Source organism: Archocentrus centrarchus (assembly GCF_007364275.1).
Source record: "Archocentrus centrarchus isolate MPI-CPG fArcCen1 chromosome 18 unlocalized genomic scaffold, fArcCen1 scaffold_23_ctg1, whole genome shotgun sequence".
Taxonomy (NCBI): domain Eukaryota; kingdom Metazoa; phylum Chordata; class Actinopteri; order Cichliformes; family Cichlidae; genus Archocentrus; species Archocentrus centrarchus.
Window position 1 is genome coordinate 8,389,951 of NW_022060145.1, and position 21,670 is coordinate 8,411,620.

The 21,670-nt window shown below is 40.1% G+C and overlaps 1 protein-coding gene across 1 annotated transcript in view; it reads left to right on the plus strand.

Moving 5' to 3' along the window:
* LOC115775067 (phospholipid-transporting ATPase ABCA1) overlaps positions 1-21,670 on the plus strand; it is a 173,421-nt gene that overhangs the window by 63,933 nt on the left and 87,818 nt on the right. The window contains 7 exon segments of the mRNA XM_030722513.1: positions 5,337-5,557; positions 6,727-6,802; positions 9,367-9,572; positions 12,024-12,072; positions 15,413-15,520; positions 15,686-15,709; positions 16,232-16,371. Of these exon segments, the coding sequence (XP_030578373.1) occupies positions 5,337-5,557; positions 6,727-6,802; positions 9,367-9,572; positions 12,024-12,072; positions 15,413-15,520; positions 15,686-15,709; positions 16,232-16,371 (824 nt within the window).

The following is a 21,670-nucleotide window of genomic DNA, read 5'->3' on the forward strand; positions in this document are numbered from 1 at the left end:
ACTGACAAGGCTTAAATGTATCCAGGATGAGAGCTGTTAAGGTAATGAAGCGGCCGGTTCCCTGCAATGTAATTCTTTTTTAGCCTCGCTGTCGGTGACACTCAATCACGGGTGCAGAGAAATTGTGAATTGTACTTAAACAGATTGGAATGCGAGTGAAGACAAGTAAATCCAAGAAGAAGCTTTAATTGACATGGCTATTTAACAGAGTCCATAATTGTCTGCCAAATCAGTCAGCTTGTCACTCTCTGTCCTTAATATACTTTGTGGTTGCTGGTGGCTGTAAGCAGGACACGGACATTATAGTAACATATTCTCTCAACAGATGTCTAAATGTTTAATGTGCATTGAGCGACATTCCGCCCTCTCTATGTCATTAGCTTTTCTCTCTCTCTCTAATCAAGTCTTCACTCCAATTGGGAGCTCTGAGATAACTCCGTTATAATGAGAACCCCCCACATCCAGGCTGCTTGAGTGAGTCATGTTTTGTGTCTCTCTGCTCTTATTTGCACCGCAGTGTTACTAAGGTTTGTCATTAAGCAACAAAAAAGGCTACAGGCGGTCTATTTGTGTGAAAAAGCTTTAGGCTGACACTGGACTTAATACCGCGCTTCTTTATAGCTAATTAAGTGTGAAGCTTTTGTCACACAGACAGGTTGACCACGATGCTCCAAGTGGGTGTTGTTTTTTTTCTTATTAAATTCACTTGGGGCTTATTTGGTTGGTGGCAGCTGAAACTGTTAAAACTACTCAAGATGCAAAGGAACACTAACATGGTGTGCGTGCTCCTGTAGCTTAAATTAAACCCTCAGTGCATGTTTAAGTTGAGTACTGGATATTCATCAAAAAGCTAAAATTACATGCTGGTTGATTTGTGCATTTAAGGTGGGTTTTAATGTCCCTTCTGTCATATTTCATTTGAAAATTACTGCAAAAGGTGACGATTTAAAGCAAAAATTAGCAAATTATGAATTTTTAATTATTAGCCATTACGGGAAGTTGATTACTATTAAATTACCCCAGTCATTATGTTGTAAAATGGGCCTTGAGGATGATATTAATATAATGGATATTATACATTTTGTGTTAGCCCTTTGACAGCTGCGATTAGGCTCCAGTGGCGGTTCTCTGAGTGAAAATGCCTTGCTCATGCCAGAGGTCAAGGCAACAGTAACTCAAATAACCACTTGTTACAACCAAGGCCTGCAGAGGAGCATTTCCAAACCTCGAGGCAGATGAGCTACAGTAGCAGAAGAGCACACCAGCTGCCACTCCTGTCAGCTTGTTTGCACAGGCTCACCAAATGTGGACAAAAGAAGATTAGTCTTGATTTTTCCTCGAAATACGGACAGTAGGGTCACAATTTGGTGTAAAGCAACATGAAAGCATGGATCCATCCTACCTTGTATCAGCGATTCAGGCTGCTGGTGGTGGTGTAATGGTGTGTGGGATGTTTTCTTAACACACTTTGGCCCCTTTGTACCAAATGAGCTTTGTTTCAATGCCACAGCCTACCTGAGTATTGTTGCTGACCACGTCCACCCCTTTTTGACCACAGTGTACCCATCTTCTGATGGCTGCTGCCAGCAGGATCACACACAATGTCATTAAGCTCAAACCATCTCAAAGTGGCTTCTTGAACATGGCAATGAGTTGACTGTACTCAAATGGGCTCCACAGTCACCAGATCTCAGTCTAACAGAGCACCTTTGGGATGTGGTGGAACAGATGTGCAGCTGACAAACCTGCAGCAACTGTGTAATCTGTCATGTCAGTATGGACCAAAATCTCTGAGGAGTGTTTTCAGCAGCTTTTTGAATCTATGCATGAAGAATTAAAACAGAAAGGGGTCCAACTCAGTACTAGCAAGGTGTACCTAATATAGTGGCCACTGAATATATTCTCTAAGGATTTCTCATCTTGACATCTTTTTTCACTAGTTGATATCAGCAGCCATGTAGATGTAGTAAATTAAGACAATAGATTTATGCCACACGCAGTACATCGCAGCATTACCTTAAATCCTTCCCTGACACCACGAACTGTGAGAAGCGCGGTGCTATAAAAATGTTTGAAAACATTCACACTTCTGCAATAGGAGAAAGTAACTGATGTATAGATTTTGACAAGGCATGGGAGAAAAACAGCACGCAGTTAACATGAGAATAAATAATGAATAACTATTTAAAAAATTACCAGTCAGTCTGCCGGTGCATTAACTGCCAAAACTCAAGCTGCTGACTCTGAATGCAGTGGTGTTCGTTTTTGTACTGTACACTATACTGTATTTTTAACAGGAATACACACTGAAGCTAGTAATGCAGTACACGTAGCATAAAAATGAATCACTGGAGACTTTTTTTTTTTGTATGCCATGCTGGTTGTCCTCGTGGTTCAAGCTCCTTACAGTGACTGCACTGTTAGTCTTTGAGCAAAGCGCATTGCTTTCAGGTGTAATTTTAAACCGTTTTACAGTGAACACAGCGCCATCTGGTTATTATAACTCCCTGGACAGGCTGTAAATGGCGTGAAGGTAATTTCAAAATTTATTTAGCTGAATTGATTGCCACAAACAACCGTTAATACAGTTTTGTCCAGTAATTCATCTTACTGCAGATGCACATAATATCTGTCCAGCCTTTCCCAACCACTGTGAAATCCATTTCTATCAACTTGATTTAGAGGGAAGGAAGCTAAATAAAAGAACCCAGATTTCCAGCTTCCCTTTGCTGTACGCAGTGCGAGTACTAGCAATTTACCTGAACACACCCAGCTCCATTTGATATATCACTTTGCGCTGTAATGCACCACAACACACTATAAATCAGAATACCTATGTGGGCCATCTGCAGTCCAAACACATTTATTTTTCCCCCAACTCATAGATGATGCAGTGCTTTTTGATTTTTTTTCCCCCCTTCTCTTATAAACCACAACAAATCCCCAGGAAAATCATCTGAAAGTTTGAGCATCCCAAACAAAATGAGCTGGCGCAGTCAAACTAAACCTCAAATCTCCTCAGCCCTCCCCCTTCATAAGCTTAGCTTTCTTCCTGCATATGTTAAATTGACTGGGTTGTGGGCTTTCATTCAACTTGGGCATTTTGCTGGAGTTTATAGAGAGAGAGATCCAGACTTGCTTGGCATATGATAAAGCAGCAATACTTAACCGAGGAGGGATGGATTTAGCTTCTCAGCTGGTGGCAGTGCACAAAGTGGGCAGTGGGGGAGGAAGAGGTGGGGTACAGAGCGGAAATAGTTGGCCCAGCAAAATGCCCACCTTGGGCTGCGGTTGATGACCTCTTGAGTGTGTCCTTGGTTCTGGGATGGTGTGACCTGCACAGGATACAGATACACAGATTTAACAAGCTCAGTGTCAAAGCAGCCTTGCTCAGCAGAGCACCTGACCTTTCGCAGTAAACACCCAACAAAAAGAAGTGACATACTATATGCTAGATGTTTCTCCCATAATGGCTTCTCTTCATTTGCTTTTTGTTAAATCTAAAGTTGAGTATAACACCCAGCTCATCACATGCAAAAGGCTAAATGATCCGGTGCCACCATATTTTAAAGACTTCATAGTAACATAGAGCACTCGTAGAGCTCTCAGTTCTCGGAGTGACGGCTTACTGGAGTTCCCCAAAATAGAGTGGAGGAGGCGGAGCCTTGAGCTGTCCGGCCCCTTGTCTGTGAAACCAGCTCACAGTTGAGGTTCAGGAGACAGAAACCTCCTCTAATATTATAGAGACTGGGCTTTCCTTTTGATAAGGCTAATAGTTAGGCTGGATAAGGTGAGCCTGAACCATCCCTTAGTTATGCTGCTATCCCATGATGCATTATGCACTTCTCTACTAGTTCCCTCTTTCACTCACCATGCAGTTATAAGTGACTGTTGCACACCTTTAACATTTGTGCACCTGCTCTCATAGTTTGAGATTTGTCCTGTTTATTGTCTCTCTGAACTTCTCTGTTTTGTCTTCTCGTTGCCATCACCTCCCATTCGATCAAGGTGCGTGGCTGCCCTTCCCTGATCCTGGTTTAGCCACTTCCTGTTCCCATTTTTTTTTTGGCCACAGTGGCTTTATTGGCAGTATAGAGAGACAGGAAAGGGGGGAAGGATATGCGGGCAAATCGGGGACAAGCCGGGACTCGAACTCGCACTGCCTGCACCGTAAAGCAGCATATGCATGTGGTCGCCTGCTCCACCCCTGAGCCACCCGGGCACCCCTTCCTTCTCAATGTTGTCAAGTTGGGGTTTCTCTCTATTATTCAGTAGGGTCTTAACCTTACAGTAGAAATAACGTTGAGATGACTGTTGTGAGCTAGCCCCCTGGTAATAGACTGTAACTGAACACAGTGAAAACTGTAGGTGCTACAGAAAAAGCTGTGCAATTACAACAAATAGTAGAAATTATTCTCTGACAATGAATGTCACAGCAAGCAATAGGCTGTAAAATTATTTAGCCCTGCGAAACAATTTTGACTGACCCACCAACAAATGTAGTGGTTTTGGCATCTGTGATGCTTTTCCATTAGCATTGCAACAAATCTACTGTTAATTGCCATTTATTGAGTCTTTTGGTTTCTTTCATAATAATAAACGTGTCAGGTTAAATGTTTTTTTTTTTGCTTTAAAACATGTCAGGATCAAAAGTTACCCTGTACTCTGTGATACTGCTTTCACACAGACTGCAGAGACATGACCATGCTGTGACTTCATTACACATCTAGCCTTTTTTTTTTGTGATTACTGGGGTACGTGATAATTAATATGTGTTATCTGATACAGCATGATATGAAAGGATTAGAGCACCTGTGAATAATCTTGCAATGAATGCTTTGGTTGTCATTGCAATTGGGCTCAGTTTGATGCCTCTTGAATCAAAGGACTCGCAGAACAAAAGGGAGAGCTGGAATAAAATGTGGTCTCATAGAAACGCTCGAAAGTAGGCTTAGGGTGGCCTTTATCATCATTTTAATTTTGTCCCAGATTCACGCCCACACACTCCTCTGGAGTTTGCTTTGTTGCCATGCGGATAAGCATGAGTAAAAAACAGTGGGATCAACAATCCGGAGATAAGTGACTACCACGCAGGGACAGATTGTGATGTTGGCTTGATTTGAACAGTTTTGAGCCGTGGTATCCTTTCTTGTGCGGCTTAACGCTTAATAATGACAACTGTTAATACGAACAAGGTCCAGGCAGAAAAAAGTTTTTTTTTTTTTTTTTTTTTTTTTTTAAAGAAATTTACCATCTCTGCATTTCCAATGCAAATGTGATTTTTGTTCAGCCCATTCAGGCGACATTAACCGACTCCCTTTCTGTCCCCTCTTCAGGCCGCACCATCATTTTGTCCACGCACCACATGGATGAGGCAGACATCTTAGGAGATCGCATTGCCATCATCTCCCACGGCAAGATGCGCTGCTGCGGCTCTTCCCTCTTTCTGAAGAAATGCTTTGGCAGCGGTTACTACCTCACGCTGGTCAGAGATGGGACTGAAAAGATGACGGCTCAGCGTAACGGCATCATCTGTCAGACCAAAGAGGGAAAGACAGTGAGTGCGCTTTATGTCTTCAAACTTAATGTTTTTAGTGAATGTGTGTTTTTTTGTTTTTTTCAGCGGTGGTTTGATTGATAATCGCTATTACCTGTTCACACAGTGGACAGGTATTCTGGACAAACTGGCAGTTGTTTGAAATCTGTCACTTGCGGTGATTGCCCTTAGAAAGGAATGATTCATTCCAAATAACTTTCAAATAACGCTCCTGGCAAACTCATCCACAACCTTTTTTTGAAGGCCTTTGAGAGCTCTTCAGATTTTTGAGATCTTAGATGTTTAGGGATCTGATTATCGTGTAACATAGATCTGCTGTTACAGGAAGGGGATCCTTTTTTTTAATGTTAATTCCCCAAAAAAGCTCAGCAGCAATCCCTTTGACACAACAGTAACCTCTTTCTGATGTGTTATTGACCATTGCTTCCTCTGACTTTCCCGAGTGCTCTCGTTCTCTTTTTTACCACCCTCCCCCTGTAATGATCTGTATTTAGTCTGCCCCAGCATGAGAATTGGCAAACTCCTACATGCTGGATGATACTAATTGTCGCCAGGGAGAGGGGTGATTCTCGCTTTTGCTCGCCAATGGTGCCTCGCACACTTAGTTTTAATCAATTGGAGCAAATGAACAAGATGCACTGATGCCAGCAGGGCTGGAGCGATTACCATTTGTCTGCTGAGTCTTTGAGGTGACCGAAGTCATTTGTTTAAGAGAAATAAATAAACATGGAAACACCTTTGTGGGCAAAGTAGAGCAGTGGCCCCTTCGCCCGAATGTCATTTATGTAATTAATTGGAAGAGTCTGCAATTACACACCTTTAATTGCAAAAAAAAAAAAAAACTGGATTAAGTTTAATTGCCCTGATTGCATTTCCTCGTGATTAAACTTCATAAAGAGATAAAAATGTTTAACCTTTTTTTCATATTAAAATGTCATTTTCATTTGTGTGCGTGTCTTAGGCTGAAAGATTGCGTCTTCATATTCCGTTACAGGCTGACAGCGTTATCTGTTGACGCATGCATGCAGCTTTATTTAGAGCAATTACATAGAAACTTGTGGATGCCTGTTATTTGATTAATGTAAGACAGGAGTTGTCAAGGAGGCACTGTTCATCATTCTAAGAGGTAAGGCAAGATAAGGCCTTTCTAATCCAATTCTGATTAACAGGAGGCAGACTGTCCTTTGAGCAGCAGCCCAGATGAAGGAATTGGCAGCCAAAGCTGGAACAACTCTGATCCATCAGGTACCGACTATCTGCTGTCTGTCATGTATTATGACTATTACCTTGTGAAATAATGTCGTATGGAAATTATTATATAGTTTTTATACATTTTTAAAACACACATTTGAACGAGCGCTACATTTAAATTTGCAATGAAAATTTACATTTATGTTTAAATGGCGTGCCGCGTCATCCTTTCTAAACTGTCTGGCAGACGACCAGGAAACATCCTAATCCGAGTGTGCTTAAAAATCAATTGATTTGCATTTTTCTTTTTTTTATCTTTTAATTACCAAACTAACAGATACAACATTAAAGTAGCTCTTTTGAGATGGGTTTTGAGATGTTCTAAGTGCTGCTAGAGTGCGCAGGAGAGTGATGAATTCATTTGGGAAAAGTAGGATTTTTAGGATAAGAGAGCCTAGAAATCTTTGAACTGCCGAAGTGTATTTTGACTAAAACATCTTACAAGGTATGACAAATTCCTGGTGATTTAACACTGATCTTGATCTCTTACAGTGGTAGTGAGTTGTGCATCTTGTTAGCTGAACTCCACAGCAGTGCTGATTGTCAACACCCAGTGGCACATTATTCACTCCCCCAGACATGGGTGGTGTTCACTTAAAGTGTTGAGCTTGAGCCTTCAGTGGCGGCGGGGCTGCTTCTTCAAATTGAAGATAACATTTTCTAGAGACTAAACGTCGTTCTGCAGCTTTAATCTGGTTTTCACTGTTTTAGAGAGATCAAATCACCATATGATAATGTTAAGCATGTTAAGAGAGGCCACCAATTTTAGCGAATTAAAGAAATATCTCCTACCGTGCTCGCAGCCTCATATAATGTTGTTGCCTGTTTCACCTCAGTGTTCAGCTCTTCAATCCATTTTTACTTCAGTTATTGCGGGTTTAAGAGTCCGTTTTTAATGTACACGGCGCGATTAAAAGGTTTCACAACTCAAAATTGATTTTTAGCCATTCTCCTCACTCCCTGGAAGTCACGTTCTAACCAGTTGGATCTACTACTGTACCGTGGACCTTAAACTTAAGAAGAGAGGAAAAATCTACTTGGGTGTCAAATTCATCTGACCTAACTGAGAGTCAGCAGAAGAGTCGGCAGAGAGGTGATGCATCAGGTCATGCGTTTGCATTCGCAGGGTTGCGTGCGTGGAATTCATCCCGCCGTGTCAGACTGTCCTGAGGCCTGTCAGGCATCTCATTTGGTGAAAATGACCTGAATGTTTTGCGTGTCCTGGTGTCATCATTGTGTCCAGGCATTTTGGCTTTACCCGCACAATCATTGCTCACTGCCCAGCCTGCTCACCACATTTGCCTCCCTATAATTTGGCATCTTTCCCCAAAATACAAATCAAGTTGAAGGGTCGCATACACACGAGTGCAACAGAGTGGGACTTATCTATTAAAGCAGCAGCACTGAAATTGGTAGAGAGAAGATGACACTGAAGGGGAGAATGGGCAAATTAAAATGTGATGTTATTTTCTATTTTTATTTAACATTTTTATGAGCTAATTCATAGAGCTTTGGTCTAACCTCCTCTTCTTCACGTATGGTTGATTTTCTCTAGTTTTCAATATTCATGGATTTCTGCTGCTCTCTTCTTTAAAGTAGTTGAGGAGGGAAAAATACTTTGCTTTATTTTGTGAAGCAAACGAAAATCTCTGATAACAAAGTCAAAGTAAATCACTCTGAGAGAGCACAGATCTACATCTGATCTCTAATCTCATGTTTTATACACGATATAATCTCATTTATTTTATTCTAATAAATTCTCCACCCAAATTTTGCATTTTTTGCAACTATATTAAATATAGAAATGTGGAGAAACAGCAGAAATAGAGCTGATAATGCAGAACTAAATCTTATGCTGGTTATTTGATTTGTTTTGATCATTCTTGGCCTTGATCATGTAAACAGAGGTGCTCATGCAAGTCATGATCAGAAGAAAACTCCGGAGTAGTCTCCAGGTTATTATGCATGGAAATAAAATCAGAATCAAACCTGCTCCTTCCTTCAAAAGGATTTAAGACATTTGATATAAAATAGAAAGTCTCATAAAATGTAATCATGTGACAGCACATTTCTCTGCGTTGATACTCAGTGGCAAATAGAGCGACCCATGCAAATATTTTAGACTGGCGTGTGAAGCAGAGCCATTTACTTCTTCATAAAGCACTAGTGGTTGTTGAGCTGCAGTAATTATATATGAGAGGCTTTGGATCAATAATGGATGTGGTGCATTCTGCAACACTGTCTGCATAGATTCTCACTCTAGACACAGCTTCAGAATGGATGAGACAGGGGAAGTATGTCCACTGATCTGTTACAGTGGTTTTAAATGTCACCTCATCAGGTATGTTGTGATTGCAGTGTGTTGCACAGCGGTTTTTAAAGGATTTGATCGGTGAAGTTCCTCTGGTATCACAGTACTGTATGCGAACACTGAGTTTGAAAGATGCCGTCATTTAAATATTATATTTCGTTGCAGCCAACTGTGACGACTGTTCAGCTTCAGCTCTTTGCCTGTCTTTAGAATTTGTTTTGTCATCATTTTGTGGCTTTTCATCCAGCAAATTTGACAGCACTGGGTCAGCTTGTGCGATGCCACGTTCCTGGGGCGGTCTTCTTGGAAAGCATTGGTCAGGAGATCACCTTCATCCTGCCCTATGGAGGAGCCAAAGATGGGACTTTTGCCGCGCTCTTCCGAGAGCTCGACTTAGCCATGGCTGACCTTGGCCTGACCAGCTATGGCATCTCTGACACCACGCTGGAGGAGGTAAACTAAACATGGGACTGACAGCTTTGTGCATATACCAGCACACATAGAGACACAAGTTGCATTTATTGTTCCCTTTCTTTTTCATTGATAATTAGTTTAAATTCACTTAACATTATATTGTTTCACCTACTATTCAAAATCTCCTTATTGATGTCATATAAATCAAGAAATATGATGGGTTTATAAAAATAAAATACTGTGCAAAAGTCTTGCACTACCCCTTCTTTATATTTTGCTAGGAAATGGGAAATAGCTGCAGCGATTTATTGAAACACGTCAAACATACATATACGTAAATACAGTATATACAGTATGACCACCTTTATTCTTCAGCACAGTCTGAACTCTCTGAGGCAGCTTTCTTCTTATTTCTTTAAGCAGTCTTCAGGAATAGTTCTCCGGGCTTCTTGAAGGACATTCAAAGCTCTTCTTTGGATGTTTCTGCCTTTTTGTACTGCTCTCTGTCAGGATGATCCCACATTGGTTCAGTAATGTTGAGGTCTGGGCTCTGGGGAGGCCGATCCATGTCTGACAGTGTTTTTCTACCCAGGTATGCTTTTACTGCTTTGGCAGGGTTTTTGGGCTCATTGTCATGCTGAAAAATGAGCCTGCTGACAATCAGACGCACAATTAGACACACCATGTAATATCACATTGTATTTTTAACCACTTGTCATGGTGGATCAAAATGTGACGGCGTAATTCCATAAATTTTGACAAGATCTCCAACACCACTGGCTGAAATGCAGCCCCAAACCCTGACAGATCCCTTCCTTAAGAATGGCTTCTTGTCAGCCACCCTTCCACTGAGACCATTTCTACTAAGTGTCTAAAGATACAAGTTAAAATTGTTGCTAAACTTTCTGTTTTGTGTAGACACCATGACAAGATCCCCAGCACCTAGAGTTTGGTGCCTTGTTTATGCTTGAATGATCCATAGGTCAGAGTTGAAAATGGTCAGGTACGAGGACTGCACTGAAAATGAGTGGAAAAAGCAGCCAATGTCCAAAGAAAAACTTTGAAAGACCTTCAGAAAACCTGGAGAATTATTGCAGGCAAAACACGAAGAAATGAGGGGTGGTGGTTTTGCACAGGATTGTCTTTTTATGCTTCTTAAGGACTGTTAAAAAAACAAACATTTGCAGAGATTTTGTAAATCTCACCCAAAACAAGTAAACGCTGTGCTAGAAAAGTGCAATTTATCCAATAACCTGAGCTGTGGGGTCTAGAATCCACTATTTTCTTCAGCTCCCAGCATTGATTTCTTTTTTCTTCTGCTAAGACGATGCTGATAAAAGCCATATCTAATTCTAGCGCAAACACATTCTTCATGAATGATGAATTTTGGGTGAACATGTTCAATATGTTACAATCAGACCAACACTGTAGCACTGCATTAGTTTTGTAAAATTTGCTCACCAAACTTTGCATACAGTTTATATATTTCAGCTTGCTTCCTTATTTTCAGATCAGAAAATAAGAGTTTTGACTTTTAAGGGAGAAAAAAAGATTCAAAAAGTATAATTTTACTTGCTGTTGCAGGACGTTTTTACTTCCTCTCAACTAATATGTAAACCTCATATTTAAGATTTTTAAAAAAATAAATGTTCCCCCAAAGCACTTACCCACAAACAAATGACTCAAGCAGTATGTTTGCCATGCAGACTGGTCTTAGATCATAAAGCTGAGTGACACTTTCTTAATGCTCTTCATGTAACGCAGACATGCATTAAACACTCATGGCCTGCAGGCAAAGTGAATAATTCCTTTTGAATTCCTGCAGTTCAACCACACCATGGTTATTTCATCCATCCATTTTTTCTTTTGAAGTCCAAATACACTTCAGTCGAAATACGCGGTGATTCATTATGTATGAAAAATAAACAGGAACCGATGAAGCAGAAGCATCATTGACATTAGTAAAATAATATAGTGTGGCTTCCATAGTGTTTTAGCATGTCAGAGCTTGTATTTCATGTTTCTTGAATAAAATAATTCCAGCACATCAAATAACATTCAGTCTCCCAGCAGTGGGCCTTTTGAGAGGTCAAATGATGAAACACTGCTTAACACGTACACCTGAAAGTGTTCACAAATAGGGAGACTTTATTTTATTTTATTTTGGCACATAGTCTGAATTAATAAAGTCAAGGCATGTGCTTCTCTCAGAAACTCCACTTGGCAGGTGTTCAAAAACAGGTTGCGATCTCTGGGTGCGCAACATAGATCTGATTAAGAGAAACCTGACAGGGGTAACTGGAACATCAGTGAACATTTGCTAAGCATATTTTGAGGTACTTATTAGAAAACAAATAGAAAAAATAGCTACATAGTTGCTTAGTTGATGCTCAACAACTGCAGTGTCATTACTGTGCATTTATCTTGATTTTCTGTTTATAATGTGTATGGATCAATAATGTGTGTAATATGTTTGTTTTGTTTTTGCAGATATTTCTTAAAGTGGCAGAAGATACCGGCGTGGATGCAGATACACCACGTAAGATGGCAATATGACATAGCTTAATCCATCCACAAACAAAAGTAAAAGATAATAAATATTAATGCGTACAACATTCTATCAAATATACAGTCAATCATTTGAAAATACACTTCTGTCGGGACCGCTTGAGTCAAAATGGGATTGTTTTTTTTCCATATGTACTAATATATTTTTAGTAGAATGGTTTTGTGCTGGGGCCTCTCCTCCCTTCTGCATGCATATGTAGAAAGTCTAAAGGCAGGGAGAGCTTCAACAGTCCCTTAAAGAGCAGAATATGTGTCTTATACGCTGCCTATGACATCGTTTTGTCAGAAATGGCATGAATAGCATGAAATAGGGGAGCTGCATGGGTTGTTAAACAGATTGCAGCAGCTTGCAGCAGCTCTGCACTCTATGCAGGCCCAACTTAAATAGCATGCCTCATATGAGATTTGCCAACAGATTGCCTGAAGTGATGCTATGTTTAATTTTTGGTACAGCTCACATGTGGACGACCACCTTGTTCTCGGTCCCAAATACATCAAATACCGTTGGCGTCTCACAGACACCCACAGCGTGTTCTTTGGTGACACACTAGATTGTGGCAATAGTGAGTCGGAGCTTACTCCCACCTTGTCACGTATGGATGCTTACAAAGGATCGAGAGCGAAAGCAAGAGTAAAAAAGCGAGTGAAAATGAAATTGATCAGCAGGTGAAAATGAAGCCATGGTACGACATAACCCTTGATCTCCTGTGACTCACCAACAAATCTCCTAACTCCAAATGTGGATTTTAAAAGAGGACCATTATTTCTTGGAGTGCAGCATTGTTGCAGCCGGTGCATCAAGGCCCCAGCACCCAAGGGCATCATTTACACCAGCATCGTGTAACAGAGTGTCCGTATTAGGGTTTAATATTTTTCCCGAAAGTGACATGAATCAAATCCCGGGAAATGACGAGCCATTTCCCGGGAATCCCGGGAAAAAAGTTTATTTATTTTTTTATTTTAATTAGGCCTTCTGTAGCCTGTGTCGGCCTTAACCTATTGTGATATTGTAGAGGTAGCTTTCCAGCTATGTCCTGTTATGCCCAGTAGGGGGCAACGTCGGCTTGATTAACGCAATAAAACCTACATCTCGGCATTTGAGTGCTCGAGCTATGCGGTGTTGTATCGTTCCTCAACACTCCCTTAACAAATATAATTCGAATATTCCTCCATTGTACATGGAATTATACCAAGCTATTTTACAACTGCTGGTGCAAAACAATACGGTTCATCTCCACAGCATTGATAAAGGCTCAGCCACCTGCGCTGTCGTGGCGACATCTGTTGCGCTATATCTCCACCAGTGGAACGCTGTAATAGTCATTGAAAAGTTAACTACGGTACTACACTATAATATGACATAACACAGGGCCTTGAGTAATGCAGTACGACTTGGTCATTGCCATTCTGGCAACAACAAATTTATAACACCGTGTCTGAGGGTTTAAGTAGGTTCGCTGTGAATCGTCTATTGAAAAACTGGCCAATCCTTATAGCCTAAAAAATATACATTTTACTCAACTCCATTTTAAAAGCGAAATATGTTAAAGCAATCTATTTCATGATAATTTCTTCACACATTAGGCCCGTATCCTAATTCATGATTGTTAGTAAGCGGCTGCAAATGAGGAAAAGAAACACTCGAAGTTAAACAGATATTTCTTTATTGTTCAGGGCAGGCATATTTTATAGGCTATATAATGCAATATAACAATATATAATATAAAATTATATAATACAAAATACCTTAGGGTAAACACATTGCCTACGATTTCAACAAATTAAAGAGGAAAAAAGCACAACTGTGTAATACCTCTATTAAAACGCTTGAGATGAAGGCTGAAGCCTTAAACGGAGGCTGAACGTGCCTGAAATGAAGAGTAATGCTTTTCGCATTAAACGAACCCTTCTCTCAATATTTCCTTAAATTTAACATTCTGAAGCTTTCTTTTCTTTCTGAAAGTCAAATCGACGCGCGCGACTTTTTTCCCGGTTTCCCGTCTAACGTTTCCCGGGAAACGGGAAATGGTTCTGATCGCATTTCCCGGGAATCCCGGATCCCGGGATTAAACCCTAGTCCGTATTACATGCCTTGAGAGGAAAACTCCTTAGAACAGCCCCTGAATAGTATAAACTAAGATGCATTAAGTAAACACTTCTGTCGACTAATTCCACTTGAAGCTTTTAATATCTTTTAAAGAAACAATTTTACATAGCAAAAAAAAAAAAAAAAAAAGAAAAGAAAAAAGAAAAGAAAAGAAAAAACACCAAATATAAAGCTGCATTTAATCATCGGTTATAATTAATCTCTGGCTCTCTTCCGTGGTGTGTCTTTTGTCCTGTCTCCCTCCTCTCAACCCCAGTCGGTCGCAGCAGATGGCTGCCCTTCCCTGAGCCTCCTGGGTCTTCCTGTTCAAAGGGAGTTTTTCCTTCCCACTGTCGCCAAATGCTTGCTCATAGGGGGTCGTTTTGATTGTTGGGGTTTTCTCTGTATTATTGTAGGGTCTTTACTTTACAATATAAAGCGCCTTGAGATGACTGTTTTTTGTGATTTGAAGCTATATACGTATACAGATGCAGAAGCTGGTTGACACACAAGTCCTTTCTGTAGTGCGGTCAACTTTTAACAGTGATTCTGCTTAATAATGCTGCATTTGGTTGAATTAAGCAGACCCATTTAGGTAGCTGTAAAAGCAGTTTGCCAGTCAGAACCTGGCATTTAAAGCAGTCCCTGGCTCCAAAAAGGCCATTTGATTTTTATCCATCCTTTAGATGCATTAATTAAAATGAACTAAAACCAACAAAGAAGCCTAAAACAGTATTTAATTACTGTGTTTAAAGGTCTCAGAAATCAGCACAACTGCATTAATGACAGTGAACTGTGCACGTTTGCTGGCTTCTAAGGCAATGAGTCATTTTTATAGCAGTGCTTGCAAAGATGACTCAGACATTCGACGGGTACTGCAGAAGTTCTTTTTCCTGTATTTGGGTTTATCTGCCCTGCGTAGAGGAGAAGGACTGAAATGAAATGACACCGTGCTTTCCAGCCTGCTTCCATGTGTCACTGATTGACCTCAATGGATAAATCTCCCATTCCCATTTTGACAATTTTTATTTGCAGCCATCGCCAAGCAACCTCACTTATCAGCTTAATCTCAAAATCAGATTTCCTCATGTTCCCGAAACACCTGGGTTTGTGCTTTTACAGGGAATAATGTGGCGTCTTGCAGGGCAGGTTGCTATTCTTATTGTTATTTATAACCCTAAATTGGGTCAGGCCAAAACAACATATCTTATTTGTATTCCCACAGCAACAAAGGAGCTGTTTGTGAGAGACAGCAAAAGAAGCTCCCGCGAATCCAAGAGGAACAGCATTGCCAGCGTCCACTCCAGAACAGAACAAATCACTCAACTGAGGGGCAAGTCCTTCCAAATCATTCACGGGATTATTTTTCTAATGAATACAAACATAGTTGGATTGGTAATATTTAATATTTGAGGGTTTTATTTCAAGTACAAACTCAGTAAATTGTGAACTGTACTTCCTGCTTAAATATTGGTCTTTTTTTTTGTTTCTCGTCTAGAAAAGTTCACGAGTAAAGTTGAAGGTAGGTACTTTATTTTGTCCTCGCTGGCTCCATCTTTATTTTTCTACCACCAAATGGATGTTTTTTTTTCATTTTTTTCTTACACCTTTTGTTCCCCAGTTATTAAATTAATTGAGTTAATTTGACTGTTTCACCTCAGTGGCCATTTTGAAAAGAGGGGCACAAACAAGAGCTTTGTCTTCCCTTTCACTGCACATTATCTCACGTGTCTGTGACCCCTTAACTTTTTTTCCCTTTCATCATGAAACTGGATTTTAGTTAGAACTTTTTTTTTTTTTTTAATCCCAGTGAATCCTGTGTCCTAAGCCTTTCTTTACCACTATTTTCTTCTTGAGTCAGGCCAAGATTTATTAAATAAAAAAAAAAATCGTTGCCACTTTGAGGAATGAGCTAGTGCAGCTGGCCAGTTTAACACTTAAGTTATATTTGATCAGCCCATTAGTGGTGCTGAAAAGCATGCTCAGCAGATCTTTTACATATGCATAAATGATAAATAATGCTGAAGGTTAACGTCTACTCCAGACATAAGGAAGAACCCCAGTGTCAGTGGGAGGGGATCCGCGGTCATCACCGGATGGAAGCTGATCAGACAGCAGTTCCTGGCACTCTTTATTAAGCGCTTCCACCACGCCCGAAGGAGCCGCAAAGGACTCATTGCCCAGGTAATGGCCTCAGTCTGTCATCTTGATGGATTGAAGGGTTATACTAGTAGGGTTGCATGGGAGGATCAAGGTAGGATTGCGCAAAATACATGTTAGCTTTCAAAATCAGTTAATGGCATATATGATTGAGTGAGCTAATTTAAAATCTGGATGGAAAAGTCATCCATCTTGATGGAGTCAATAGTTGTGGAATTTAAAATGTTGGGAAAGAAATCGACACTGACGGCAGAATGTAAGTGTTGAAAAATGTGAAGGGCGGCGTCCAGGATGATGTAGCATCATGTCAGTAAAGTGCACGTCCGATGATCATCTTTATCTCCCGCCGCACGCATTATACCAAAGCACACCCGAGGGGACAAAAGTCAGGGTACGATTGCTGCTGTGGGGGAGATTTTAATCTTTAGATTCAATCAGTCAATTTCTGTAATCAGAAAAATGTCAATATCTGAGACCAGGGATTTTTCAGCTTGACCTTTCCACCTTTGCAAAGGACAGTGCGCCCAGTTGAGGCAGGAAGCCGTCAATCCATTTGTATGTAGGGCGTGTTGACAAAAAGTGTTGTGCTGCTTTCAGCTGGCTTCAGTGAGCACCATCAGTTTCACCTGATCACACTGATTGGCACCAGAAAGCCAAAGTGACACTCATGATTTGTTTTTCCTTCATTTCACTATGTGCTAATCATGTGTTTTCATTAGCTATGTATTAAATGTGATTGCATAACAATTACAGAGATGACAGACTGCTGTTAGCTTATTAAGTGTATGTCTATATTATTTTGTTCCTCATAAACATAATTTCAGAAGTCAAAACCAATAAACAGACATAATTTAAACAAGTCAAAACCAATTTCAGTAAGCAGCAATTTTCCAGGTACTTCAGTGATTATTTCCTCAACTTCTAAAAAGTGTGTTCTGACTTAAAGTGTGCTTGTGTGTGCGCCCACACACACACGCGCACTCCCCATCTACATGTATAGTGTATATGTAGATATCATGCAGTTGCATCATATGTGACAGCTGCCGTTGTGTCGAACTAATCATAACTGAAAACTAGGAGTGCAACTCATCCTTTCCTTTGTGAGAGAGAAGGAAAGAGAGGAAGAGAGAACAATGTTTCACCTTTGTGAGGTATGGGTTCTTCTTGTAATTTGCTGCAGTACCAGTCCCCATTAGTCACTGTCAATCTCGGACGTCCCTCTTTAGTGGGGACGCAGAGCAGGATAGAAGGATAAGTGTGTGAATGTGGATGTACAAGAGTGCACATTGTCTGCAAGGGCACACCTCCCGGCTCTTCCTCTTTATTCATTTGGTTAAAGGGTTTCTTTCTCCCCTCCCCTGCCCTGTCATGTCAACAGCTCCCATTGTCAGCAGATATGATTGTGTAGTGAGGTAATCTCCTCCAATACAAATGGTTAGGGGAATATAAAAGAGATTACGGTGAGAAACACAAAAGGAGTGATTTATGGGGCTGGAAGTTGGGGACGGGTGAGTCTTGGCAATGTCAGAATCAGGGAGAGGCAGTTATTGGTTATGTTGTGGTGGAGGACTTGAAGGCTTCTGGAGCTCAGTCTGAACCAGGGTTATAATAGTTTTGGATTTTACATTATAGTTTAGTTTTAGTTAGTTTTTACTTTTTTTCTCTAATTCAGTTAGTTTTAATTAGTTTTCAGAGTGGTTTTGCTCGTTTTTATTAGTTTTTATTTTTGGTTTCATGCTTAGTTTTAGTTAGTTTCAGTATTAGTTTTAGTATTTTCATACCTAATCAGGTGCAAGATTCAAGGCGCAAAAGTGACTATTGTGTAATGAAAACTTGACAAAATTAAAGAAATATAGTCAACAACCAACTGTTCACAAGACATGCTAAATTTGTGTAATATTAAGGACACACATGAGCATAATCAGGGAGAAACAAAGAAAAACATGAACTCCCAAACTCAATAAATTCTACAATAAACTCCACAATAAACTTCAGCATCAGTGCAGCAGATTAATAACGCCTACATGTGGTGTTAAACAAAAACAAACTGTTTGAAGGAGTCAAAGCTCAAATCCATCTGCATCCTGATGTTCTCACCACCTGAAGCTGCTTCTGTTTTGGAGCTAGCTTGGTTAGATGCTGCTAATTAAACCTGCAGGGTCTTTGTGGCCTCTGTACACAACCTACAGAAGTTGCCGACCTCATGTCCGCATTTATGCTTGTGTAGCTGGATTGTGTGTGTTAATTACCTTGTGGTCGTGTGCAGGTGTTTGTACTCAAAGAACCTCCATACGGGACTCGGCAGACCGCAGCCATAACTTTGCGGACCAGCGCGGTGAGCGCACGCACATGCGCACTCACACAGCTGTCCTGTGGCGCTCCCAGCGTAAACTCGGAGGGCGGAAACAATGATTTCATATCAATCCACAAGGCTTAAAAAAAAACCCAAAAAAAACAAGTAAATGAAAGTAAGTTTATCGATTATTTCAGTTAGTTTTAGTTAGTTTTGTAAACTCACAATTCAGTTTTAATTAGTTATCGTTTTTTCCTTTTAATTATAGTTTTTATTTATTTCAGTTAACGACAATGTTTTTTCAATTTCAGTTTTCGTTATTTCGTTCGTTTTCGTTAACTATAATAACCCTGGTCTGAACTAACTGCAACTCCCCATTTAAGTACTAACCACAAAATGTTTCATAAAGTATTCATTTGTTCTGTTTAAGTATATGTAGTCTTCTTATTTATAGTTGTGAACATTAACTTTTACTGGCGATAACGATAGATTTTATAGCTGTTATATATATATATGTAATTGGAGGGGGGGGGGTTATTATGCTCATTTCTAATGCCATAATTCTATTATTGGACTTCACTAGGACTTTACATGACTAACAGTTCAAAATCGTACTGTAAAGTAGTACTACCCTTGATATAATGTTCATCTGATTGGCTGGTCCTTGCAAACAGAAGGCTTGAAGAGCAGGTAAGTGTGGTTTCTGTGTGATGGTGATAGTAAGGATATCTTCTCTTACTGACATAAACGCAAGGGTAGAAAAAAAAAGTCTGAAACTGCACATTTAGAGCAGTCTGATGTTTTGGTCTGCAGGGATTAAATGTAAATACACTGACCATTTTAATATGAACATCCACCACTGTAGCATTTTAGACTCATTGGTTTTATTACGTACACCTCTTCAGTTGCCTGTCAATGCAACATTAATACAAAGCCACGTGGCTGCAACTCAGTGCATTTAGACTCGTAGACATGGCTAAAATGACCTGAAGTTCAAACTGAGCATCAGAATGGGGAAGAAAGGTGATTTAAGTTTGAAAATAGCATAGTTGTTGGTGCCAGACGGGCTACTCTCAGTATTTTAGAAACTGCTGATCTGCTGGGATTTTCCCACACAACCGCCTCTAGGGCTCTCAGAGAAAAAAAGAGAAATTAGCCTCTTCTCTGGGTGAAAATGCCTTGTTGAATTCAGAGGTCAAAGGAGAATGACTAGACTGATTCAAGCTGAACAGTAACTCAAATAACTACTAGTTACAACCAGGGTATGCAGAAAAGCATCTCTGACTTTTGAAGCAGATGGGCTACATCAGCAGAAGACCAAGCCGGGTGCCATTTGAGGAATGCTTCCAGTACCTTGTTGGATCTATGCCAAGAAGAAATAGGGCAGTTCTGAAGGCAAAAGGGGTCCAACTAGCAAGGTGTACCTAATAAAGTCAGTGTATGTGATGGAAAACAAGGAAAATCCCCCTTTAAGACATCAGAAAAAAGATTCAATGTGCAGCTATTATCCACTTTAATGCAACTTCCAGCATTCAATTTATTATTCACCAATAAAATTGGATTGACACGAATGGCTGTTTTGGAGAAGCCTATTTGTAATGAGGCTTTTTAACTTTACTGGCAAAAAAAAACAAACAAAAAAAAAAAAAACCCAACGCATCTTAATCATGTTGTGTTTTTACCCATTTCACATATAATCCCATCCTCTACTTTAAATCCCCTCAAAACTTGAGAATGCGATAAACTCATGCATTGTTCATGTGAGTGCTTTGGCTTTGTGAGCATAATGACTTCTCCCTGTTTTTTTGCTGATTTCTCTCAATGGGAGAAGTGCTAGCTGTCACCTGCAATTACTGTAGCGAGAGAGAGAGAGAGAGCGAGAGAGCAAGAACAGTTCTTCTTTTCTTTCTGCCATTAAGCTTTTCAGTCTCATTGCTGCTCTTTATCTTTCCTCCAAGCACATTTCCATGGCCAAAGCTCCATGTAGTAAATTCAGGATTTCAATTGTAGCATCTTGAATTGGCCTTGCAAATTGCATGCCCCGCAATTAATCAAGTGTGTGCAAACCTCCCCTTTGCCGTCGAGTGCACCCCGACCTATGAATGATTAAATGGTAAAGATATCTTGCATTTTTTTTTTTCTCACAGACCTTTTTGTCAGCTCTAACAATATAATGAAAAGCGAATTACATGATGAAGAAAAGAGGATTTGGGGTGGGGTGGGGGGTGGGGGTGTCAGTAGGGTGGCAGCATCTGTTTTTCTCTTTTATTTTTTTTCTTTTTAAACACACAAAAGACACGAGAATTGCGAGAAACTAATTATATCTGAGTGGCCAGATGATGGTGGCAGTGTTGGAAGTGTTTAATCAAACTCATAAAGCATGGAGAAGTGCCCAAACAAGTTGGCGGGGAGCATATTAATGTGCACACATTAATGCACCGCTCCTGCGCTATTGTTGATTGCATCAGTTGGACCGCACCGGGCAGGCTGTAATAACAGGAAGGGGGCTCGGGGAGGCGTAGCGGTGAAATTGATCTCTCGTTGACCGTTTGAGCACCGGGATGCTCGCACGTGTAAACATGCACCTGTGTCACTCGTGCAGAGATCCTAAAACAACTGCACAATAATGATTTTTTTTGCACTTATTTAAAAGAATCCATCTCTGATGTTATCCCTCACTGTGTATTGTAACATTATATCAGTGATAAAATGAATGCAGCTTGCTTCCACGGCTAAAAATGAACCATATTCTCCTGCATCTGTGCGCTGTGCAGTATCTCCATGATTAAATGAAACTTCAAGGCTAAAAATGTGAAGGATTTCTGTTTCTGATTTTGCACAAGAAACTTTGCAAAGTTTCATTTTTTTAAAAAATTTCTTCTTTCTTTTTTTTATCTGCTGCAATTATTTCCCTAGACTTTATTGAAATCTGTTTTTAATTGATTTCTGTAACATTTTACTTCAAAAGAGCTTCAGATGTGAGATAAACGTCTTGGGCAGAGCAGAAACTGTTAAAGAAAAGTAGGAATT